The sequence below is a fragment of the Petaurus breviceps genome, unplaced genomic scaffold, assembly GCF_028583685.1.
Source record: "Petaurus breviceps papuanus isolate PSGF00001 unplaced genomic scaffold, PetGlider_PUasm1.0 90692, whole genome shotgun sequence".
NCBI lineage: Eukaryota > Metazoa > Chordata > Mammalia > Diprotodontia > Petauridae > Petaurus > Petaurus breviceps.
This window is the reverse complement of record NW_027187313.1, coordinates 2,256,237-2,282,818: the sequence shown is the minus strand read 5'-3', so window position 1 is coordinate 2,282,818 and position 26,582 is coordinate 2,256,237. Positions and strand designations below refer to the sequence as shown.

At 44.0% G+C, this 26,582-nt stretch overlaps 1 protein-coding gene across 1 annotated transcript in view; it reads right to left on the bottom strand.

Moving 5' to 3' along the window:
• The window catches only part of CLEC20A (C-type lectin domain containing 20A), a 32,689-nt gene extending 6,419 nt beyond the window's left edge, over positions 1-26,270 (bottom strand). The window contains exons 1-9 of the mRNA XM_069065609.1: positions 25,980-26,270; positions 25,403-25,768; positions 22,663-22,731; positions 13,918-14,277; positions 11,397-11,489; positions 7,094-7,342; positions 6,902-6,997; positions 5,427-5,675; positions 5,235-5,330 (exon numbers count right to left, since the gene is read on the bottom strand). Coding sequence (XP_068921710.1) covers positions 5,235-5,330; positions 5,427-5,675; positions 6,902-6,997; positions 7,094-7,342; positions 11,397-11,489; positions 13,918-14,277; positions 22,663-22,731; positions 25,403-25,768; positions 25,980-26,001 — 1,600 coding nt within the window. The 5' untranslated portion in view covers positions 26,002-26,270. The remainder of the gene's footprint in view (positions 1-5,234; positions 5,331-5,426; positions 5,676-6,901; positions 6,998-7,093; positions 7,343-11,396; positions 11,490-13,917; positions 14,278-22,662; positions 22,732-25,402; positions 25,769-25,979) is intronic.
• Between the last annotated feature and the right edge of the window lie 312 nt (positions 26,271-26,582).

The window sequence follows — 26,582 nt, the reverse complement described above, 5'->3', positions numbered from 1 at the left end:
AAGAATGGGGATCACCTACATGCTGATTTGGTTCCACCCCAAACCTCCTCCACCCATCTACCTACTGACCACTAGGAACACTCTTCTAGAAGTTCAGAAGCCCCCACAGTGGTGGTCCTCTGAGGGAAGAGGCCCAGCAAAGGGAGAGGACAAAGAACCCCAGAGGAAAGCCAATGAGAGAAGGGTCACCTGGGAGTGGGAGGAGAAAGAATTACCTTCTTCTGGGAGCAGAGAGCACCCTGGACATTCAGAGCTGGCCAGGAAGCCCTGGCTGGTCCCACCTACTTTCTTCCCAATGACAGAGCTGCTCCCTACGTTAGAAACAATCGGAAGAGGAGACCATGAAGCAGTCCACTCTGACCAGAGCTGGTACAAGGCCTGAGAAGGCAGGAGAGCACAGTGAGTACCTGATTCAGGCTCTGGCTGACTCTGTGTGGGCCCAAGTCTTGTGGTTGGCCTTGATGTGATGGTCAGATGGGAGTCAGGTGATCCTGGGGCCATGTGGTCACTCCCTGAGCTGGAAGCCTGGGATGTGACTGCTTTGAGTCCTGAGAGGCTGCCTGTTGGCTCAGAAGTGGCAGCTGGTGGCATGTGTCCTGTGGCTGCAGAGAATTCCTGACCTGTTGTAGTCATACACCCAGAGGTGGTGCTATCCCCTAAAGCAGAAAGAGGGGCTTGGCTGGGCAGCTCAGACATAGCTCTTCTCCTTGTGAAGCCCTGATCCCTCTCCAACATACCTCCATGTGAGAGGAAACGGAGTCCAGACTGTGAAAGCTGGAACAGACCTCAGGCTTCAGCTACTGTTTCCAGTAGAAACAGATCCCAGCAGACTCATATTGACTTAGAAAACCACAAATTAACATCACCTATGTTGGGTTTTTTTTCCATTTATTTTCTTAAACCTTTCCCAATTACATTTTAATCTGGCTCTGGGTGCTCTGAGGCATTCTTCAGGCCACCTAAGACCAGTCCAACTTTTAGCCAAATAGCAGTCCCTCTACATGACCCCTGACAGGAGCACTCCAGTGATGGGGAGCTCATTACCTCCCAAGGCAGCCCATCCCACATTTCAATAACTCTCTTAGGAAGCTTTGCCTTCTATGCAGCCTCAGTCTGCTCCTCTGAAATTTCCACCCACCATGGCTAGTTCTTCCCCCCTGGGGCCAACTCCATTTCTGAGGTCTAGGGTAGTGGGAGCTTAGGTGGTCCTGGGTACCAAATACCTCCCAGCCCCTTAGTTATGTAACTGTTCACACACACACACACACACACACACACACACACACACACACACACACTCTGCTCTCATGACAGACTGTATGTCTGGGCCCCCCAAGAGCACCTAGCTTAAGGGAAAATTAGCACCTGAATTCTCTCTGCACCTGAATTCACCTCCCATAGATCTCCCTCACAGTCACTTCAGCCTTTCATTCCTCGGTTATGACCAGTGCTCACTGCCACTAATTGCTTTCAATTAAGTTGGGGACCAAGGCCATGAAGGCAAGGGTAATTACTATTAGGTAGCCCTTCTTGGGCTGGCCCGGGAGGATGAGGAAGGGGCCTTGCCCCCAGGGTGGTGGCTGCTGCTCCCTTCAGCCAAAACCAGACCTTAGGGCATGAATGGGGCTCCTACATGCTGCTTTGGCTCCATGACAAACTATCTCCAGCCCAAACCTGCCTTACTCATTTGCCTACTGACCACCAGGGACAGTCCTCTGTTCAGAAGCTCTCCCCTCCTCCAGGTGGTGATCTGAGGGAAGAGGCCCAACAAAAGGAGAGAATAAAGATGCCCAGCATGAAGCCAGGGACAGAGAAGTCCCTTGGAAGGACACATAGGGAAAAGACGATCACCTCCTCTTGGGGAGAGAGGGCTCCCTGCAGAGCTGGCCAGGAAGCCCTGGCTGGTCCCACCTGTTTTTCCCCAGCATCAGAGCTACTTCTTACAGTAGAAAAAAATCAGAAGAGGCCAGAGACACCATGCACCCTGATCAGAGCCGGGTCCAAGGCTGGAGAAGGCAGCAGAGCACAGTGGGCATCTGATTCAGGTTCTGCCTGGTCTGTGTTGACCCAAACCTGGTAGGTGGCCTAGATATGATGTCCAGGTTGGGAAAAGTCCTTCCTTGGATGATAAGGGCTAGAATCCCCTAGGTGTTAGTGCCAGTCCCTAAGCTGGAGGCCTGGCCTGTGATAGCTTTGAACCCTGACCAGCTGCCTGTTGGCTCAGGACTGTAAGTGGCATGTGTCCTGAGATTATCAGCTAATCCTGACCTGTTATAGCCACACAATCAGAGGTAGTGCTGTTCCCTAAAGCAGGAAAAGGCACCTCAATGTGGAAGGTGAAATACATCCAGGATCAAATATAAAATCCTCTATCTGACATCATTGTTCATCCACAAGGGTGATGTCTTGGCCTGCTGGTTAATTGGATGTGAGTGAGGCAAAGCTGGGCAAAGTCATCAGCCTCACTCTCTCCCCCAGTTATAAAAGTCCAGTGGCAAGACCAAAGTCAACTGGCCATGGCCTGGGATGCAAGAAGTGACCTGGCCCTTTCCAAATTAAAATCTCTCCCAGAACTCAAGTTCATCTTTGACAACACCCATTCAGGGACTAAGAGGTGGGTAGAAATTGAGATGAAAAATGGCCTAATTTAGTTTGTTGTTAAGAGGCTTTGTAAGCTGCTCCTCCCTTCCAGTCTTCTTACACCTCACCTCCCACACACCTGTCCATGCAGTGACACTGGACTCCTTGCTTTCCTCCAACAAGACTCTCCCTCTCTCTTCTCTGGGCATCTTCACTGCCTGGAATTCTCCTCCTCATCTCTGCCTTCTAATCTCCTTGCCTTCCTTCAAGTCCCAGCTAAAATCCCACCTTTTACAGAAAGCTTGTCCCTGTTCTTTTCATGCTAATGCCTCTGCACTGTGAATTATCTCCAATTTATCCTGTCTCTATCTTGCTTGTACATAATTGGTTTTGTGTTCTCTTTCCCATTAGACTGTGAGTTCCTTGAGAGCAAGGATTGTCTTACTACATCTGATAAAATAATCCATGCTAATGGGATAAAAGAAAATTGGTGTGTTGTCCCTCCCAGACAACATATTTCTTTTGATAAGGGAGCCTTGCTTGCAGAAGCTCCCCCTTGGTACAAAGATGCTATCTGGGAGAAATATTTGATGCTGGAAGGCCTCACATCATGTCTCTCCCTTTAAATAGGGGAGCTCCAACACAGAAAACGGGGCAGTAATGCCTTGGGGCATAGGTGCCAACAAGGACCACACATGGCCCACAGCGCTCCTGAGTGTAGCCTCAGCCAGATTAAAACACACTTTCTATCTGTCTGTAATGTGTTGATGCATTGAAAAGAAAAGAAATATGTAATCAGTGTGTGTGGTTTTCTAAGTCCATATGTGGCCCGCGGGGGTCTTTTTTACAATTTAGAGGGCCCTGTTTCTATTTGAATTTGACATCACTGCCTTAGAGTCCCAAGTACAGCTGAGAGGGGCCCTGAGAGAGAAAATGACAGAGGAAAATGCATGAGGCCTTTCCCCTTCCTTTGACGTCCCCACCAAGGTGTCCTTGTAGCTGCCTTATGTGTGCTTTGTATAAACATTACAACAGGCTGTCTTCTAAGTGCATTAAATAGCATCCTTTTCGGAGAACTTAAATCTAGTTTACTTGTAAGTCATAACATCACTTTTCTGACATTACAATTCTCTTCCAGAATGAAGGACAAACAACAGAGATTAACCAGAAGGTTGGAGTTTTCCGTGGTAGCAGCAGCTTCTAATCATTCTAAAAAGATGCAGAGAGAAATTAAGAGAGAGTCTAGCAGGAGCAGGGAACCTGCAGCCTTGAAGGCCACACGTGGCCCTCTAGGTCCTCAAGTGCAGGTTGATCACTGCACTGATGCTAAATCTAATCCACTTTCTACTTCTTCCTTTTGTTCTATGGCCTCTCAAAAATGGGTGGCATTGCTCACTACGAAATGTTTCTCTGATCTTCAAGCAAAAATTCCTGCCTCGATGGGAAGCACATCAGTAGGGGCTTGAGGCCTAGACACCTGCACCATCAGGAGCAGACCTAGAACACAGAAGGGGAGAAGCAGCTGCCCTCTGAGGATTCCAGCCTGTGAGTGTGAGTGCCTTATTGTGAGAGTGGGGCCAGAGAAGGCAACGACTTGAAGTCTTGCCCCAGCCCCCAATAAAATATTTCCTAACCAAATAAAATTAAAAAAAAATTTACTATCGGTTGTTTGTATCTTAACTATGATTTTTCTAAATTAAGATAAAATCATTTTAATTGCATCCTGAATTAGTGCCTTTGCTATAGAGCGTGTGCATAAGGTGAAAGTGAACATTTGACCACCCAAAATTTAACAGGCTGGTAGATTCATTTCCAATTTGTGCAATCAAATGAAATTGGGTCTCACTCTTTTCAGGAATGACCGTTTTAAGTTTTATAACTCTTCAGAGAAAAGAAACTACATGCAATTGGGATCATTGATCTGGGCTTGAAAACTTTAAGCTCTTAATCTCTCAGCAGAGGTAGCTCTGAGTCAAGGGGTCTGATGAGGATGATGTTGTCTCCCTTATAAAAAAATTAATTTCCTTGCAGACATAAATGGCTCTGTTCTTGTTGCTGTGTCCCAAACATTTCCCAGAGTGCCTAGCATATAGCATTGGCTGAATAAATATTTGTTGATTGACAGACTGAGTGTTTAGAGTTCAGAGTAGGAAAGGAAGAGAAAACTCAGCACCAGGTACCATCTCCCTCCCAGAAGCAGAGCCCTCCCATACCAGGAAGAAGAATCTAGGATTGAGAAGGGGTGGAGGAAGGAGCCACTTGAGGCTCTCACTCCTGAATGGGGACAAGGGTGCACAGTGGCTCACTGCTACTGATTGGCTTAAAGTAACTGAATTTAGGGGCCGAGGACATGGAGTAAAGGGCGGTAATAGGGATCGCATCTCAGGCTGGCCAGGAAGCATAGGGAGGGGGTCTTGGTCACGGGATGGTGACTGCTGCTCCCTTCAGCAGGAACCAGACCTTAGGGGATAAGTGGGGAGCCCTACATACTGGTTTGGCTCCACTCCAACCTCTACATCCTGACAACTAAGGACATTCCTCTGCTCAGAAGCTCGCTCAGTAGTGGAGGAGGCCAGCAGAGGGAGAGGACAAAAGAACTCCAGAGAAAAGCCAATGAGAGAGAGTCATCTGGGAGTGGGAGGAGAAAGAATTACCTCCTCTTGGGGAAAGAGGGCTCCCTGCAGGTTCAGAGCTGACCAGGAAGCCCTGGCTGGTCCCACCTACTTTCTTCCCAATGACAGAGCTGCTCCCTACAGTAGAAACAAACAGAAGAGGAGACCATGAAGCAGTCCACTCTGACCAGAGCTGGTACAACGCCTGAGAAGGCAGGAGAACACAGTGAGTACCTGATTCAGGCTCTGGCTGGCTCTGTGTGGGCCCAAGTCTTGTGGTTGGCCTTGATATGATGGTCAGATGGGAGTCAGGTGGTCCTGGGGCCATGTGGTCACTCCCTGAGCTGGAGGTCTGGGATGTGACTGCTTTGAGTCCTGAGAGGCTGCCTGTTGGCTCAGAAGTGGCAGCTGGTGGCATGTGTCCTGTGGCTGCAGAGAATTCCTGACCTGTTGTAGTCATACAGTCGGAGGGGGTGCTATCCCCTAAAGCAGAAAGAGGGGCTTGGCTGGGCAGCTCAGACATTGGTCTTCTCCTTCTGAAGCCCTGCCCCCTGCCCACTATATTTCCATGTGGGAGAAGAGCCCAGAGAAGATGGAGTCCAGACGGGGAAAGATGGAAAGGACCCCATGCTTCAGCTACTGTTTCCAGGAGAAACAGACCTCAGCAGGCTCATATTAACTTAGAAAACCACAAATTAACATTACCGATGTTGGATTTGGTTCCAGCTGCTCTGAAGCGTTTTTCAGGTCACATGAGGCCAATCCAACTTCTAGCCAAATAGCAGTCCCTCTACATGACCCCTGACAGGAGCACTCCAGTGATGGGGAGCTCACTACCTCCCAAGGCAGCCCATCCCACATTTCACTAACTCTTAGGAAGCTTTGCCTTCTATCCAGCCTCAATCTGCCCCTCTGAATTTCCACCCACCATGGCTAGTTCTTCCCTTCTAGGGTCAACTCCATTCCATTCACCAACAGGTTATTAGGCACCTAATCATTTCCTGCCCTTGAAGGAGCTTACATTCTCCAGGCCTTTGAGGAGTAAAAGCTGCAAGAATCAGCTGTTCCTGAGATCTGGGATTATTGGTGTTTAGGTGGTCCTGGTACCAAATACCTCTCAACCTCTTAGTTATGTATGTACACACACACACACGCACACACACACACACACACACACACACACACCTCTGCTCTCATGGCAGACTATGTCTGGGCCACCCAGGAACAGCTAGCTTAATGGAAACTTGACAAGTTTTCCCTCTGCACATGAACTCACTTCCCACAGATCTTCCTCCCAGCCACTTCAGCTCTCATTCCTCAGTTATGACCAGTGCTCACTGCCACTAATTGCTTTCAATGAACTTAATTTGGGGGCCAAGGCCACTAAGACAAGGGTAATTACTAGTGTGCATCCCTTCTCAGGCTGGCCAGTGAGGATGAGGAGGGGCCTTGCCCCCAGGGTAGTGGCTGCTGCTCCCTTTGGCCAAAACCACAGTTTAGGGGATGAATGGGGCCCCTACATGCTGCTTTGGCTCCATGACAAACTATCTCCAGCCCAAACCTGCCTTACTCATTTGCCTACTGACCACTAGGGACACTTCTGCTCAGCCCCCCTGTGGGGCCCAACAAAAAGAGAGGATAAAGAAGCAGAAGGACAGACCAGGAACAGAGAGGTCACTTGGAAGGTGGCAATGGGAAAAGAGGATTACCTCCTCTTGGGGAAAGAGGGCTCCCTGCAGGTTCAGAGCTGGCCAGGAAGTCCTGGCTGGTCCCACCTACTTTCTTCCCAATGACAGAGCTGCTTCCTACAGTAGAAACAATCGGAAGAGGAGACCATGAAGCAGTCCACTCTGACCAGAGCTGGTACAAGGCCTGAGAAGGCAGGAGAGCACAGTGAGTACCTGATTCAGACTCTGGCTGACTCTGTGTGGGCCCAAGTCTTGTGGTTGGCCTTGTTGTGATGGTCAGATGGGGGTCGGGTGTTCCTCGTGCCATGTGGTCACTCCCTGAGCTGGAAGCCTGGGAAGTGACTGCTTTGAGTCCTGAGAGGCTGCCTGTTGGCTCAGAACTAGAAACTGGTGGCCAGTGTCCTGGGGCTGCAGACGATTCCTGATCTGTTGTAGTCATACAGTCAGAGGTGGTGCTATCCCCTAAAGCAGAAAGAGGGGCTTGGCTGGGCAGCTCAGACATTGCTCCTCCTTGTGAAGCCCTGACCCTGTGTGACAGCATCTACCTGGGCCAGAAACTTTCAGTCTAAGGTTGGAAGAGCCCTCAGGCTAAGTCTAATCCAAACTTGAATCCTTCTCCAAGAGTCCTTTCAAGCAGGCTTTCAGCCTCCACTTGGAGTAGTAATGGGGTTCCCACCTCCCAATGTTGTCTGCCCTAGCTCTTGAGAGGGCTTCCTCACATCCAGCTTCAACCTGCTTCAATTTCCACCCATTGCTCCTAGTTCTGGCCCCTTAGGCCAGTATAATTAAATTCGCTGTTTGCTACATGGTGCCACACCCTATGGATACAAACAGGAAAGTGAATGGGGAAGTCCCCTCATTTATTTCTACAAGCATTTTGAAGTGCTTAACATGCCAAACATTGTGTTAGGTGCTACTAATCCAAAATATTTCTATTCTCAGAAATGCAAATTACAATGACTATGAGATACCAGCTCACACCCATTAGATTGGCTAGTTTGATAGAATATGATAGAAAATGATAAACGTTGGAGGGAACATGGGAAAACTAGGAAGTAATGCACTGTTGGTGCTCAAAGGGCTATAAAACTGTGCCTCCTCTTAGATCCAGTAATACCGATGGGGCGCTTGGGGTGTCTATATTTGTAGTATCGGTTTGTAACATCAGTTTGTAAAACCAGTCTGTAAAACCACATTCTCCACCCCCCTCCCCCCAGCCTCAGAGCATTAACTCTGCCCCATCCCCCTGCCAGCACTCTGCCCAGCAATAATTCATGAACTGTTTATTTCTGCTTGGAACAATAACAAGCTACACCTATGAATCCTTCACTAAACCATCTTTAAACATTTTAGCTTAGGCAAATGTTCTCTCCCCCTAGTATACGTAGTGGCCAGCTGCCCCTATGAATCCTTCAATGCACTATCTGTAAATTAATTCCTTAGCCAATTATACACATACTGAGTCTCCGTTAGCCTTGGTTCCCAACATCTATCTTGTCAAACATGACACTGATGGGTGGCAGGCTAGGCACTTCTCAGTCAGCCCTGACAGCTAGCTGACTTATTGATATTTCAAGCCTAAAACCACACCTCCAGGTAGCCCCCCCTTGGGCTGTTTCCCAGTGAATTATGGGCAATACTCCTGTGCAGTTGATATTAAAAGTGCATGTTCCTTTAAGCACTGACCACTCCTTAACTGCTCCCTAATCCCACCCTTACTCACCTAGTTAGCATAATTGACATCTGATTTACTGTCATGACTCCTTAAAAACTATACCTGTGACTTCTTTAAGTGTGCAGATTCCTAAGAACTCTTGCCCACTGTGAAGCATAACAATCAACTTTTACAATCCTGACTCCAAAGATTGCTTGGGCCTAGTCAATTCCTTCCAGAGTCCAAACTCAGGGACTCTGGTCATTGATTAGAGCCCCTGTATAACCTATTGCCCTCCCTCATCAATACCGCTGCTAGGTCTGCATCCCAAAGAGATTTTTAAAAAAGGGAAAGACCTATTTGTACAAAAGTATGTATAGCAGCTCTTTCTGTGGTGGCAAAGAATTAGAAATTAAAGGGATGTCTATCAATAAAGGACTAGGTCAGCAGTTGTGGTATATGATCGTATTGGGATATTATTGTACTATAAGAAGTGACAAGCAGGATACTTGTAGAAAAACTTGGAAAGACTTACACGAACTGATGCAAAGTGAAGTGGGCAGAATCAGAACATTGTACATAGTAACAGCAACATGATACCATGAATAACTGTGAATGACTTAGCTATTCTCAGCAATAAAATTATCCCAGACAATTCCAAAGGACTAATGATGAAAAATGTCATCCGCCTCCAGAGAAAGAAATGATTCTGTCTGAATACAGACTGAATTGTGCTATTTTCACCTTTTTTTCTTTTTTTTTAGTTTGAGTTTTCTTCCACAAAATGACTAATAGGGAAATGTTTTACATGATTGCACATGTATAACCTATATCAGATTGCTTACTGTCTCCCAGAAGAGGGAGGGGAGGGAGAGAGAGAATTTTGAACTCAAATTAAAAAAAATTAATGTTAAAAACATTTTAAGTGTAATTGGGAAATATTTAATGAAATAAATTAAAATTATTTATTTTTAAAAATCCTGCTCTAATGAAAGCCATCACAATATGAAAGAGCTAGACCAAGAGACAGGAGACTGGGTTCAAATCCTGGCTACTTGAGCATGGGCAAGTTTCTTAATTGGTTTCCTCATCTATAAAATGGGAATTATAGATATATTTCCTGCCTCCCAGAGTTGTAAACCTTAAAGCTCTATATAAATGAGTCATTATTGTTCTCTATCTAATTCAGTCAAGTATACAAGTATTTATTAATGTGCCAGTTGTTCAATTGTGTCCAACTCTCTATCACCCAATTTGGGGTTTTCTTGGCAAAGATACTGGAGTGGTTTGCCATTTCCTTCTCCTCCTCATTTTACAAATGAGGAAACTGAGGCAAACAGCAGTAAGTGACTTGCCCAGGGTCACACAACTCTTAAAAATTTGAGGCCATATTTGAACTCATGAAGATAAATCTTCCTGATTCCAAGCCCAAAACTCTATCTACTATGGGACCTACATACCCCTGTATGTGCCAGGCACTGGAAATCCAAAGAAAGACAAAGACAGGGCTCCTGTCTGACTGAAGGAGCTCACTTTCTACCAGGGGAGACAACATACAAATAGTTATGTAGATACAAGATAAATACAGAGTCTATGAAGGTAAGCCAAAGGGGATCTCATCTGGGGAGGTTCCTGCAGAGATAGGATTTAAACTGAACCTTCAAAGAAGTTGTGGAAATGAGGAATTAGAGGAAGATAGAGTATTCCAGGCTGAGGAAGAAGAGGAGACAGGCAGTGCCAAGACAAAAAAAAAAAAAAAAAAAAAAAAAAAAGAGAGAAGGATTATCTGATTCAAGGAACCGAGAGCAGGATGTAACTAACTGTAGGGAAAGCCGTATAGGTTCCTTGCGTGACTACCTGTCAGGCACTTCTCTTTTTTGGATCCCAGCCTCCATCCATATACAAAAAATGAAAGTATTGACTAGAAGAACTCTAGCGTCCCTTCTCTCTCCAGCACTGTCCCTCATCCTGTGGTATGTGACCCACTAAGGAGTACAAGAAACAGGTTGGGGGGGCGGCTAGGTGGTGCAGTGAGTAGAGCACCGGCTCTGGAGTCAGGAGGACCTGAGTTCAAATCTGGCCTCAGACACTTAATACTTACTAGCCGTGTGACCTTGGGCAAGTCACTTAACCCCAATTGCCCTGCCTTCCCCCCTTCCAAAAAGACCAAAAAAAAAAAAAAACCCCATGTCAAGGGGCAATTTGAGGGCATTTAGGTAGTGTAGTAGAGTGCCAGTCATGGGATCAGGAAGATCTGAGTTCAAAGCTGACCTCAGATGCTTACTAGCTATGTGACCCTGGGCAAGTCACTTAACCTTTCCTCATCTATAAATTGGGGATAATGATATTATCTATCTTCTAGGATTGTTGTAAAAACAAAATAACATTTTTAAAAAGCACTTTAAAGTACTACTACTACTATTATGGGGGCCTAGGGAATATCTAATAAATAATTATATTATCCTCTTGAAATATTCCAAAAATATTATTGTAAATTAAAAACATGAGGTATCAAATAAGGTTTTCTTTAAGAAAAAATTATTATATTTTTTACTATTTCTTGTATGCATATGCATGGCAAAGTATGTAATTTATTTCCTTTCACATTGAATAAAAATAATAGATTCATTGAAAACCAAGAAATACAGTGATGGAGAGAAGGGTTAGTAACCCCTGTTCTAGCATTCTTATACAATCCCTTGTGACTCCATGTCTACAGTAACCAACTTATTGAGTGATCTTGTTGGCCATGGCCTCACTCCTTCCTTGACCTCCAGGGAAGGTCTTCTGAGGACTCAGGAAAGGCCAAGAACCCAGGGGCAAAAGCAACACATAACAGAAGGGGGAAAGAGGGGTCTCTACCTGGCCCAAGAGTAGTGTCAGTTTCGTTGCTTTGTGGGGAGACACTGGAAAAGTCCAGAGGACCTTTATGGGGCAGAAGAGTGACCGAAGGATCTGTAATGAGAAGAATTGGCAGAACCATGAGTCTACAGCTTAGAGATTACACAGTCTGCAGCTTGAAGGGCATGTTGCTCCTAATTTATCTGCTGCTTCTCCATGGAACACCAGGCCTTGCAGTGATTAGAAAGGTCTTTTCTAATCTGGAGCTTGGGTTAAAAAGTGACCGACAAACAGAGCCAATCCTTGAACATCCTTTGTGGGCTCCTGCCTCCCCACCTTTGGAAACCTGGCTCTCTCTGGCTCTTAGTCTGGCTCTCCTTGTCTGAATTATGCTGAACAGAGTAATCATAGCACTCCTTCAAGGCCACAGCCACCTACCTGGGCAGGGACTGTGCCATTTTAAAAAATCTTCATAGCCCCAGAACCTTGTGTAAACAATGGCATGTGACTGGATTTGGAGAAGGGTTTGAGGTTTGGTTGTTGTTTTGGGGAGGAAGGAACTCTATAATTTCATTGGTTTGAGGAATTCCCAGTGTGAAACTTCCCTTCATTAATACAGATGCATATGGTAGGTAATTAACAAAGTTTGGTGAAAGAAATGAACAAATGAATGAATGAATAAATAATAGTAATAGCTAACATTTATATAGCACTTAATATGTGCCAGGCACTATGCTCAACCCTTTACAGTTATTATCTCATTCAGTTCTCACAACAGCCCTACAAGGTAGGTATTATTCTTATCCCCATTTTACAGATGAAGCAAACCAAAGTTAAGTGACTTGTCCAGGATCACACAGCTAGTAAGTGTCTAAGGCCAGATTTGAACTCAAGTCTTTCTGATTCCAGGCTTGGCTCTTTATCCATTGATGCATAAAAGATTACCCTCTTTTTTATTTCTATTTGCCAAGGTCTTACTAATCCTTCAAGGGCCAGCTCTAATGGAACCTTCTCCATGAAATCTCCCAATCTCCACGATCTAAAAACCAGAAGCAATCTCACTCTCCTTTGAAATCTCAGAATTCTTTGCATCGCTTTTATGGTATTGATCAAGCTCTACCTTGGAGCCTAGTAACTTATGTGCAGGTCTTATGCATTCAGTCATTCAGCATACATTTATAAAATGCCTACTATGTGCAAAGCAATGTGCTTAAGTGCAAGGGGTGGGAGAGGCATGCAAGTTCAATATGACCCATCCTAATTCTAATGGAACTTACTTAGCAGAGGGATGATATAATTTTTTTAAACTTTTTTTTTTTTAAGCAATCGGGGTTAAGTAACTTACTCAAGGTTACACGGCCAGTTATTTCTGGGTGTGGTGCTGAGTGTCTGAGCCCGGGATTCGATCTCCAGGTCTTCTCAACACCGGAGCCGGTGCTCTTACTCGCTGTGCTACCTGGCCGCCCCCAGAGGGATGATATAACTAACCAACTTTATTACACCCTCCTTGAGACTGTTTTGATTCATTAGGGCTGGTACCAATTCTATTCACTTGTTGCAATTAGCAATTGATTAATGCTTATTAACTAACTGTCACCAATGGGACAGGCAAGCCAGACTAACTGAAATAGTCAGAAATCCTGAGAGAGAGATAGGTGGAAGGCAATTCCAACCACTATCAGTTTGTCAATACCTTTTTTTTTACCATCTTGACCACCATCTCTTCTCAGACCCTGACTAGAGACAACCCAGAACCCTAGGTCCTTTCTCTACTATGAATGAGCAAAAGAACCTAAAAAGCTTCAAATTAGGGGAATGGTGGGATGTATGCAAACAGGGGTCAGAGGTTAAGTCAGGCAGACTTTCCTAATGCCTCAGCCCTAGAACTCTGATTTTTGGTGAATGAGGTCAGGAGTTGTGGATAAGAGATGCCTCCTTGGTAAGCCTTCAGAGAGATAGAAACAGACCCTGAAAACCCTAGCATGAAGAAGTTCTTCCTTGACTCTACTCCAAATCCCTCTTGCTGAAGTATTCTAGTTTTGTGCATCAGAACTGGCTAAACAAATTATAGTATATTAATGTAAAGGAATATTATTGAGCTGTAAGAAATGATAAGACAGCTTCAAGAAACCTGGGAAGACTTGCATGAACTGATGCAGAGCAAAGTGAGCAAAACCAAGAGAATAATGTACACAGTAACAGTAACATTGTAAAAGACCAACAATTTTGAAAGGGTCAAGAAATCTGATCAATGCAGTGAACAAACATGATTCTAGAGGTTCACTGATGAAGTGTTCTACTCAGCTCCTGACTGACAGGCAATGAACTCAAGATGCAGAATGAAATGTATGTTTTGGAGCATAGTTAATGCATATTTGTTACAGAGTTTTACTCTTTTTTTTCAATTGGAGGAAATGAAAGGAAGAAAAGAAATCAATACTTGCTAATTGAAAATAGTAAAAGTTAAGAAAACAACGACAACAACAAACATTCTGGTTGTGACTTTAAGGATTAAAGGGCTAAAGGGCAGATTGACTCTTACCATAAAAGCAGATAAAGGCTTTCGGATCAGTGCAATATGCAGGATAAATTTGGGGCTTATAGTTTGCAAAGCGAGTGAGGACAGCACATTGTCCTTCCGCAAACATAGACGGTATCACCCAGGTGGGAATGCTGGAATCAAAGGTGCTGGACCACCTCAAAGACTGGCTTCTCTGATCAAAGTAGAGGCCGATCCATGCTTCTATTTTGCTGGCTATACTTTTCAGGGATGTGCTATCAATGAAATTTTGCAGATTGGCGAGGTCTGTATAGTATTTCTGGCAGTAATGCCGGGCCGCAGACCAGGTCTTCTCTTCCCCAACAATCCTTATAAAGGTCTGCTTACCAATCTGCACCACTGCTGAAAAGAAGGGAGCACATAAGTCATTGTTCCCACTCTTCGTGGTGTCCTGGTACCCCCTCCCCCAGCCAGTCATTCCTGGAGATAACTCTTAGCCCAAGAAGGCCATGGGTTCCAGAATCCCTCACTCTACTTTCCTCCTCCACCTAATACTGGTGATTTTTTGTACTGTTAGCTGACTAGGAGAATCTCTACTCCAGATGGGATTCATGGATTGCTGATGACATAGGATCAAAACTAGAAGAGAATTCAGAGCCCTCTTTTTAAAAATTTAATGTTTTATTTTTCCCCAATGACATATAAAAACAATTTTAACATTTGTCTAAAAAAATTTTTTTAGTTCCACATTCTCTGTTACCATCCTTCCCCTTCCCTGCATTGAGAAGGCAAGCAATGTCATATAAGTTATACATGTGCAGTCATGCACAACATATTTCTATATTAGTCATGTTGTAAAAGAAAATATATTTTAAAAAACTAAGAAAAATAAAGTAAAGAAAAAATAGATTTCAGTCTGCATTCAGATTCCATCCACTCTTTCTCTGGAGGTAGAGGGCATATTTCATCATAAGTCCTTCGGAATTGTCTTGGATCATTATATTGCTGAGAATAGCTAAGTCATTCACATTGATCATTGTAAGATATTGCTGTTACTGTGTAAAATGCTGTCCTGGTTTTGCTCATTTCACTTTGCATCAATCCATGTAAGTCTTTCCAGGTTTTTCCATGAGCATTCTGCTCATCATTTCCTATACCACAATAGTATTTCATCACAATCACATACAACAACTTGTTCAATCATTCCCCATTTGATGGACATCCTCTCAATTTCCAATCTTTTGCCACCACTAAAAGGGCTGCTATAAATATTTTCATACATCTATGGCCTTTTCCTTTTTGTTTTTTGTCTCTTTGAGATACAGACCTAGTAGTGGTATTGCTTGGACAAAAGGTATGCATGACTTTATAGACTTTTGGATATAGTTCCAAATTGCTCTACAGAATGGTTGAATCAGTATACCGCTTTACCATTTTTCCCACATCTCCTCCAACATTTGTTATTTTTCCTTTTCTGTCATTTTAGCCAATCCGATAGAGTTTTAATTTGTACATGATCAATAGTGATTTGGAGCATTTTTTCATATAACAATAGATATCTTTTATTACTTCATCTGAAAACTGCCTATTTATATTCTTTGACCATGTTATCAATTGAGAAATGGCTCTTATTTCTATAAATTTGACTCAGTTCTCTATATATTTGAGAAATAAGGTCTTTATCAGAGATGCTGTAAAAAAAATTTTAGTTAAGTTTATGATGTATTTTCTCCCATTCTATTTCTCCCCTGTTTATCCTACTTTCACTTCCCCTTCATGCTGTCCATTCTCAAAACTGTTTTGTTTCCACCTTTTACCTCTCCCACTTCACCTTCCATTCTATCAGTTCCTGTGCCCTTCTCTACCTTCTCTTATCCCCTTCCCTCCTACTTTCCTATATGGTAAGATCAATTTCTATACCCAACTGAGTGTGGACGTTATTCCATCTTTGAGCCAATTCTGATGAGAATTGTTCATATGCTCCCCCCACCCCACATCACCCACCTTCCTCTCCACTGTAAAAGTTTTTTGTGCCCCTTTTATGTCAGATAATTTACCCCATTCTATCTCTCCCTTCCCCATTCTCCCATGCATTCCTCTTTCTCACTCCTCAATTTTTTTTTAGGTACTCATCCCATCATACTCAATTCACACTCATGTCTTCTGTCTATGTATATTCCTTCTAACTACCCTAATAATGAGAAAGATTTTAGGAGTTACAAATATCATTTTCCCATACAGGAATATATTTAACCTTATTGAATCCCTTATGATTTCTCTTTCCTGTTTCCTTTTTTATGATTCTTTTGAGTCTTGTATTTGAAAGTCAAATTTTGTATTAAGCTCTGGTCTTTTCAGCAGGAATGCTTGAAAGTCCTCCATTTCATTGAATGTCTACTTTCCCGCTGAAGGATTATACTCAGTTTTGATGGATAGGTGATTCTTGATTGTAATCCTTGTTCTTTTGCCCTCTAGAATATGATATTTCAGGCCCTCTGATCCTTTAATGTAGAAACTGTTCAATCTTGTGTTATCCGGACTGGTTCCATAATACCTAAATTACTTCATTTTGGCTGCTTGCAAATGGGATCTGGGGGCTCTGGAATCTGGAATTTGGTTATAATATTCCTGGGAGTTTTCATTTTTGGGTCCCTTTCAGAAGGTGTTTGGTGAATTCTTTTAATTTGTATTTTACCCACTGGTTCTAGAATGTCAAGGCAGTTTTCCTTGATAATTTCTTGAAAGATGATTTCTAGACTCCTTTTGATCATGGTTTTCAGGTAGTCTAATAATCCTTAAATTATCTCTCCTGGATCTGTTTTTTAGATTAGTTGTTTTTCCAATGAAATATTTCACAATTTCTTCATTCTTTTGATTTTATTTTACTGCTTCTTGATGTCTCATAAAGTCACTAGCTTCTGCTTGCCCAATTCGGATTTTTAAGGAATTATTTTCTTTAGTGAGCTTTTGTATCCCCTTTTCTATTTGACTGATTCTAATTTTAAAGAGTTCTTTTTGGGCGGCTAGGTGGCATAGTGAATAGAGCACCAGCCCTGGAGTCAGGAGGACCAGAGTTCAAATCCAGCCTCAGACACTTAACACAAAAACTAGCCCTGTGATCTTGGGCAAGTCAACCCCAGTTGCCCTCAAGAAAAAAAAAAGAATTCTTTTTTGTACTTCTTTTTTTCCATTTGGCCAATCTGCTTTCCAAGGAATTCTTCTCTTCATTGGATTTTTGTGTTTCTTTTACTATTTGACCTCTTCTGTTTTTTAAGGTGTTATTTTCTTTAGTATTTTTTTGGTTCCTCCTTTACTAAACTGTTGACTCTTCTCCTTAATTTTCTTGCATCACTCTCATTTCTTTTATCAATTTTTCCCCTACATCTCCTACTTGATTTTAGAAATCCTTTTTGGGGGCAGCCAGGTAGCACAGCGAGTAAGAGCACCGGCTCCAGTGTTGAGAAGACCTGGAGATCGAATCCCGGGCTCAGACACTTAGTACCCACACAGAAACACCTGGCTGTGTAACCTTGAGCAAGTTACTTAACCCCAATTGCTTAAAAAAAAAAGAAATCCTTTTTTAATTCTTTTATGGCCTGGGGCCAATGCATATTTTTCTTTTAGGCTTTCAATGTAGAAGTTTTGACTTTGTTGTCTTCTGAATTTGGGTTTTGATCTTCCCCTTCGCCATAGTAACTTCCTAAAGTCAGGATCTTTCTCTGCTGTTTGCTCATTTTCCCAGTCTATTTCTTGACTTTTAACTCTAGGCTAAAGTGGGGCTCTACTTTCAAAGTGTTTTTTGTACAGCTATTTTCAGAGGTAATTCTGGGGACCTGTAAGTTTTGAGTTCCTCTAAGGTGATCTGATCTAGGGAGAGGTGTGTTTACTACTCTCCTGACCTGTGCTCTGGTCTGGGAATGACCACAAGCTCTCTATTCCTGCCTGAAAATGTAACTGTGGCTGCTGGCTCTGCTGTGTTAATGCTGCTTCTCCTCTTCCAAAGACTGAGACCCAGGACTGTGACTCGGATCTAAGTACAAGCAATGCAACAGAGCCCTGCCCCTAGGGCCAGCAGGGAGACTCTTGTAATCCCCTTCTGACCAATTGTCCGACCCCCTCACTGCCTGTGGACCGAGAGCCCTGGAGGCAGCTGCTGCTGCTCATGATTCAGCCGCTCCCAAGGTCTGTTCCTGGTGTGCCAGGGCTGACTGTGCTTCATTCTCACCTGGATGGGACAGACTTTTCCTGCTGACCTTATAAGTTGTCTTGGGCTGGAAAACTTTTTCACCTTGTCCTTTTGTGGGTTCTGCTGCTCCAGAATTTGTCTTGAGGCATCATTTAAAATTGTTCAAAAGGGTTTGGGGGAGAGCTCGGTTGAGTTCCTGCCTTCTCTCCACCATCTTGGCTCTGCCAACTCTGCTTCCAGAGCCTTCTTTTTTATTAGCGAGAAAACTAAGACTCAGAGAAATGAAGTAACTTGCTTAAGGCCTCGTAATTAGCACTAGAGACAGAATTTGAACTCAGGTCTTGCTGAATTCAAGTCAGTCTAACACGCTATCCCAGGGCAGGGAACTTACAGGCTCAAAGTCACATGTGGCCCTCTAGGTCCTCAAGTGCATCCCTTTGACTGAATTCAAACTTCACAGAACAAATCCCCTTAAAAAAAAGGATTTGTTCTATAAAACTTGGACTCAGTCAGAAGGCCACACCTGAGGACCTAGAGGGCCACATGTGTCCTGGAAGCTGCAAGTTCCCCATCCATGCTCTGTCCCTTGTGCCACTGTTTCTAGATTTGTATCTAAGGGATGAGTCTGTTCTGGCTTCTTCTAAGAGGGTATTCCCTGGATTTCCTGAAAGTAAAGGAAAAACTGAGGCATCGAGAGTCCAACGTGGCCAGGGGGACTTACCAGCTCACTGAACTGACAACCTCTACTTTGACACTAGACATCCTAGAAGCAGGAGGGCCTGCCCTTTTCCCATTTGGTGGGATTTTTGTATCCCCTTTTCTACTTGACTGATTCTACTTTTAAAGAGTTCTTTTTGTCCATCCCCCTCCAATGAGCTTCACGTTCTGTCTGGTCCCAGTTTTGATGTTATCCCCTGCTTCTAGCCCTTCCCTGTAGCTGGAGGCCCAGGACAGAGACAAGGATAATGGAGCATTTATTGATGCAATGGGGTTCAGGGTACCAAGCTGGAAGGGACTATGGAGGTTATTTAAAGTAAAGACTCTTTTTTTTTTTGGAGGGCAATTGTGGTTAAGTGACTTGCCCAAAGTCACACAGCTAGTGTGTCAAGTGTCTGAGGCCAGATTTGAACTCAGGTCCTCCTGACTCCAGGGCCGGTGCTCTATTCACTGCACCACCTAGCCACCCCAAAAGGAAGGCCTCATTTCTTTTTTTTTTTTTTTTGGTTTTTTTTTTTTTTTTTTTTTTTTTTTTTAGGGCAGTTGGTAGGGCAATTGGGGTTAAGTGACTTGCCCAAGGTCACCGGCTAGTTTTGTGTTAAGTGTCTGAGGCCAAATTTGAACTCAGGTTCTCCTGATTCCAGGGCCAATGCTCTATTCACTGAGCCACCAAGCTGCTCTAAAGTAAAGACTCTTAACATAGGGTTCCACAAACTTGTTTTTATAATATTTTGACAATTGTATTTCAATATAATGATTCCCTAGAGGTAGCTAGGTAGTGCAATGCAGAGAAGGCTGGGCCTGGAGTAAGGAAGACTTGACTTCAAATCCAACTTCAGACACTTACTAACTGTGTGACCCTGGTCAAGGCATTTAACTTCTGTTTGCCTCAGTTTCCTCAACTGTAAAATATGGTTAATAATAGCACCTACTTTGTGAGGATCGAATGAGGCATTCATAAATCATTTAGCACAGTGTTTTTCACAAAATAGGGATTTAATAAATGCTTATTTCCTTCTTTCTTTTGCAATCCTAAGTATTTTATTTTATACATTTAAAAACTTTATTCTGAGAAAGGGTCCATGGACTTCACCAGACTGCCAAAGGTATCCATAACATGAACAAAAACCCCTGATTCTTAGTCGAACTCCCTCATTTAACAGAAAAGGCACCTGGAGCCCAAAGGAAAGAGATGACTTTCCCATAGTTACACAGGTCATTTGTAAAGAGTTAGGATCTGAAGCCACAATTTCTTACTCCAAACCCATTCCAAATCTTCCCAAGCTCATAGCCACAGCTCTCCATGTTAGTCATGCCCAGGCAACCTCCAGAAGACCTTGTCAGACTTATCCAAAGCCAATCTTTCCATTTTCATTGATACCCTTCCTGGGCTCCATCTAGACCAGCTCAGGGTGAGGAGGGTATTACAGTCACAAGCAACCAACAGATAAGGAACAAAACAGAAGTTCAAATAAGCTATGTCACTTTCCCATCTCCCAAAGCTAGGGTTGGACCCAAGATTCAAACCCAAGGCCCCAGACTATAAGTTCTGTGTTTTTTCTACTTCAGCTAGAGTTCTTAGCCTGGAGTTCATGAATGCCCCCTGAACCCAAAGGATCTAACAATAGGTTGTATGGAGTCAGTGAACTTAAAACTTTTAATATTTTGGTAACTGTCCATCAAAATCGATTTCCTTTGAAATTTTGTATTGTTGTATTTTATGCATTTAAAAACACAACTCTGAGAAGGGGTCCACAGGTTTCACCAGACTGCCAAAGGGGTCTGGTACACAAAAAAGGCTAAGAAATCCTGCTCTTTCTACACCAAGCTGTGGCTCCAAAGAAGAAATATATCTGGGCCGAATTGTTACTGAGTGAAATGAGGTCAGTCCTAATTTTAAGCCAATCCTCTTTGGGATCATCAGGGACAGGTTGATTATTTTCTATGAATTCTTCCCTATCAGAACTGGCAGTGAGGGGAAGTTTCTGATTCCCTAAAACTGACTAACACAGCTGGGAGGGATATTGGCCAAAGGGAATCAGGTGGGGCTCGGGGACAGAGCTTGGAAGATATTACCAGGAAAGCCCAGAGGTCCCTGCTATGGGTCTCAGCTGGCCAGAGGCCCAGCTGGAAAGCTGACTTACCTCTGCATGACCCAGGAAATGTGCATACGTCCCCATCCCTATTACAGACAATACCTAGGGAACTTGGAGTGTTCTGAGCAACTGAGGGTGAGATGGACTAAGTAAATTTCCCATAATCACAAAGCTGGTAAGTATGGAAGCTGAGATTTTGGAGCCCAGCACGCTGCCCTATTCTCAACTGAGGCAGGACACATAAAGGTCTCCTGTATTCGTTCCTGGTCAGACATGGCCAATGGCTCAATGATACAGCTGTGGTTCTGAGCATGCATACTCTGGCTCATATTCTTTACCCTGAGATGGGATGAGCCTGCTCTTCTGAGGGGAGGAAGAATATCATTGCTAGCCCTTCCAGAGAGATCTAGGCACCTGGAAATTTGAATAAGGAAAGTGCGAAAAGCTGGCAGCTGCCCCCCTGGCTGAGCTGTTGATTTCAGTGACTGGACTAAAAGCAAACATTCCAGTGGATGTGACCTGTAGTCACATCAATCAATCAATCAAAGTACCACATCGATGTGGTAAAATAACCACCATGACCAAGGTTGGCCTAGAGGAGCCATGAGAAAATACATGCATGTCCCTCCGCTCTTTGCAGAGGTAGAGGACTATGGGTGTGGAATATCACAGACATTGTCTGTTTCTTTCGGTGTTGGTTAGTTTTACCGAGCTGCTGATTTTTTTCCTCTTTCCTTTTTCATTCTTTGTTACAAAAGGTGGCTTACTGGGTAGGAAAGGGATATACTAGGGATGGTACAGGGACCATTAGCTATAGTTTCATTAGGATAGGGGACTCCTGGGTGGGGAGAGTCCCTGTAGCAATGCATGTTGGCACCTTCTCTGATCCTCAGGAGTCATCAGAAGAAGCCATTCTCCCAAGGTCACATAGCCAGGCTGTGTCAGAGGCCTTCCTGGCTTCAAGGCCAGGCCTCTCTCAACTATATCTCTCTCTGCATATTTAAGATGAAAGGGATATGAAGGCAAAAGATATTAGCAACAATTTTTAAATGACATCAAAAACCCTCTGTCACAACTGCATTCACCTTTCTTCACCCTTCCTGGGAACCCTTCTCTGCACATTATCCTGAAGTTGTCCCCTAATGAAATGTCATTAGACTGGAGATGGGAAATTCTACTTCTAAAAAGGAGATTAGATAGGAGAGGATTTGATTTACAAAAACAGACTTTGCTTCAGATCAGATTTCTGTCTGTTGGATGCAGGCAGGCTTCCCTGCCTACCTCCTTCCCTTAGTGAAAGTAATCTCCTCTTCCTCAAATTTCTCCTAGCCTTTTGTCTGGATTTGGGCCTTACACCTAGCTCCCTCTACCCTACATTTTAGTCATGGATATCCCTGCCTTTGACACCTATTATTCAGAGCCTGGAAAAATGCGCACCTGGAATCAAGTCCTAACTTAGACATGATGATGGATAAATTCTTCCACCACCCTGGGCCTCAGTTTCCTCTTCTGTGAAAACACAATAGGTTTTCAAAAGCCAGTCTTTTCAGAGCTGTATTTCAAGAAATCAAAACGGAAAACAGTGCAGGACGAAAAGTAAATTGTCCCAGCTTTTTGAGAGAAAAAAGGAATAAAAATATTCAGTCTAAAGTCCTCTACTACTTCCCCTCATGACAAAAATGGTTTTTCCCCCTGCTTTTTCCTCCCAAGCGACCCTAGAACAGTCAGGCAAAGCCTTGTGTCTCTGAGCCCCCAAAAACCAACCAAGCTAAGAAGAGAGGACTGTACCTGGCCTGGGTGGGGTGGTAGGGCTTGTGAGAAGAGATTCTTCAATATCCAACTGTCCAATGGCAGGATCTATCAGGAGGTGAATAGACCTAGTGATTATTGGAAGAAAATCCAGGCTTTCCCAGTGGGCGATGACACACACCTATAGGTTCTGAGAAAATTAAACTGGATCGTGGAAATATAATTCATTCTAAGACACCCCCAAATTCATGGGACCCCTCCTGCAACCCCACAGAGAGAAAATGGCCCTGCTCTTTTTAGCAGAAATGTCCAGACTGGGCTGGTTTAGCTCATATCCAGTTTCACGATTTTTTTTTTCCTTTTTGGAGTGAGGAAGGCAGGGCAGTTTGGGTTAAGTGACTTGCCCAAGCTAGTAAGAGTAAGTGTTAAGTGTCTGAGGCTGGATTTGAACTCAGGTCCTCCTGACTCCAGGGCCGGTGCTCTATTCACTGTGCCACCTACCCACCCACCCCCCCTTTATTCACAACTTTTTGCCGCATTAGAGGGTGAGCTGAAGCAGGCTGGAGTAGTGTCTAAAGGCCATCTACCAGGGGGGAGGAACAGGAGACAGTGGACAGAATAAGCCTGGGTCCTATTCATTCACTTACAACTCTTTTCTAGTTCCCTCTTTCTTCTGCTGCTCAGCTATAAAGTGAAACAGCTTCCCCTGGAGCAGGAATTCCTGACCCTTTCCCTGTCCCATGGAGAAAGCAAGCCCTTTCTCTTTGGGGGCCTTTCATTCTGCTTTCACATTTCCCAGTAAGGCCTCTTTCCTACCACCTATCTGCTTCTACTCTGCTCCCTTCTTCCTTGACTCCCTCTTTTCTTCTTCTATCCTTTTCTCCACCTTTCTTCTTTCACTCTTCTCCCCCAAATTAAGGGGAGAGTCAGGCTGGAGCCTAATCAATGTAAATGAAAAAGGAAGAACAAATCATTCCACTTTCTTTGATTTCAAGCCTTGATTGTACTTATTTCAGAAGTGGGAAGGAGAAGGCATGGATGCTAAGGGAGTGTAACCAACCTATGTGTAGCGGTTTTAAGGAGCAGTATGGCTTAAAGGGGGGCAGCTAGGGGGCGCAATGGATATAGTGTGAACCTGGAGTCAGGAACACTCATCTTCCTGAGTTCAAATCTAGCCTCAGACACTTAATAGCTGTGTGACCTGGGGAAAGTTACTTAATCTTATATGCCTCAGTTTCCTCATCTGTAAAATGAGCTGGAAAAGGCAATGGCAAACCACTCCAGCATCTCTGCCAAGAAAACCCCAAATGGGGTCAGGAAGAGTTGTACATGACTGAAAAATGACTGAATGGACCTGGAATCAGTAAGGTCTAGGTTCAAATCCAACCTCTCTGACACTTAATTAGTGCAATGGGGCTTTAGCACATGGCCAGATCTTTTTTAAATGGCAATACCCACATGGGACATACCAGGGACCTACTTCTGGAAGAACACATTCTGTGTTGGGCTGCCTCATAGCTGAGAGCAGCTATTTCCATTGACTGCATGACCAGAATTGCCTGGGACTTTGACTCTCTCCCTCTCCTCTCTTCCTCCTCTTCTCTACCTCCCTCCCTTTCTCCCTCTCTACTCCCTGCTCCCACCCCAACCTCCAGGCCTTGAGAGGCCAGGGTCTCTGGACCTAAACCCAGAGGGGGTGCTTTGGCATTAGAATTCAACGGAATTAATACTTTATAGGAATGGAGTTAAGACTTGACCATTAACTTCCCCTCCCCAAGAATGCTAGGAGTATTGGAGAGATGCTGCCCCCAGGTTTTGGGGGAGATGGTAGAATATTTGTCTATTTCTTCTTGATATACCTTTGAAGTAAATATTCTTTTGTAAAAGTAAATCTGACTGTTAAGTGGTTAAATGGAACTGAGGTGTTTGGTCCACTAAAGTTGGGGGAACACAGTCTATAAGGGCCTGAGCCAATGGCAGAGATAAGAGACCCACATGCCCATCCCCCAGTTTCTTAAGGGTACCAGAGAACCCTGAAAGAGGGATGGAAATGTATCACATCTGGTCTTGGGGCACTTGGGGCCAGTATAGTAAGAGCTACACTAGCCATATGACCCTTGGAAAGTTCATTTACCTTCTCAGAACCTCTATTTTCTTATTTGCAAAATGGGGATCAGAACATCTCCAGTAACTGCCTGGCAGGGTTCCTGTGGGGTTGCAGTTAGGTAGTATATATAAGAGTGTCCCCAAAGTCTTAGCATTATTATAATACCGCACTAAGACTTTTGGTATATCCTGTATAAATGTTAGTGTTGTTGTTATTATTACCTAAGAAGGACTGTGGCAGGAGGGATGTTAATAACCCAACAGTCATAACAATAGCTTGCCATTATATAGAGCTTTAAGGCTTGCAAAGTGTGTTATAAAATTCTCTTTTTATTCTCAGGATAGTCCTGGAAGGTAAATGCTATTATCTTCCCCATTTTACAGATGAAGAAACTGAGATGGAAAGAGAGTAAGTGATTGACTCAAAGGCCACACAGTCAGTATCTTTATGAGGTTCCATTTGAACGTAGGTCTTCTTGACTCATATCCATCATGCCATCCCACCAGGAAGAACCCCATCTTTTCTATCCAATAGCTTTTCTTCCTCTTTTCTACCACCCTCCCTTTCTCCTTCTCCACTCCCTGCCCACCAATCCCCCCCCCAAAAAAACCCCTCTATTTTCAGGTACCAGTAGCAACAGAGGGCCCAAGCTATATGACAATAACCACATACCGTAGTAGCAAATGAAGGCATTTTTGGTTGAGCAGTTATCAGTCTCTGCCGTTGGAACTACTGTAAGGTACTTTTTTAACAAAATGCAGAATCCAGCTTGGTAACCAGACAGGCTTGGATACCAAAAGAGAGAAGTGAAAACTGGTCCACTGGACCAGCTGAACGTTCCAGTCGTTACATCAAAGAAGAGGCCAATCCAAGCAGACTGGCTGTTGAGGATAGATTGGAGGCTGACTAGGCTTTTCACGCTTTCCAAGTTGGCCAGGTCTGTGTAGTGGGTCCTACAGTAATCCCGAGCCTTATACCAGGTAAACTGTTCCTCCACTCTTACGAATGTCTGACCAGCCACTGTCACTTCACTCGCTGCTGTGAATGGGAAAGTAAATTAGTGGCAAAGCCTTGGTCCCTTTGAGTGTCCCTAAGGTTGCCCTCCCAGGGGATGCTGTTATCCTAAGATCTGTACATGTCAAACTCCTAGAACCTTTCCTAGGGTGGGGTTGAGAGCAGGGGTGGAGAAGGAGGTGGAGATAAGAACACTAATTCAGACTATTAGCAGCAGGCTCAAGCCTACACTTACCGGATGTCACTTGGATACCCATCCTTGGAACGAAGTGGAGAATTCCTGCTTCAGAAGAGGGAAAAAATCAAATGTTGGCTTAAATTTCCAGAGTTCATTTTGTAAGGGAGTCAAAAGTTGAATCCATTTCCAGGAGGGTGGGCCAACTTGCAACCAGGGACATTAGACTCACTGACATTTCTTTCTCTGAGCATACACAGTCAGCTCTCCCGGGCACTTGGGCTGTGAGTCACACCACTACATTACTTTAAAAAAAACAGATTTTCATGCAAGTGGCAAAGTCAAACTATCCTGGGAAAGTGGAAGGGCATGAAAAGACAATTTCCCAAGATGTTCTGACTTGGGAATCATGTTGGGCTGTAAGGACACTATATCTTGGGACAATAGAAGGACAATGTGCTTATAGGCTGGTCTCTAATCTAGGTAATGTTCAAGCACCCTCACATTTCACCCCACCATACACATACGCTGCCCTCTCCTATGTACCTACGCCATGGAATGTTTTATGAATAAAAAACTCAGTCTAAAAGGTTCAACCAGAGAAACTTAGAGTTGAAATGGGCCTTTACTAGTCATCCAGAAAAAGAGTGAAAAAGAAGCAGG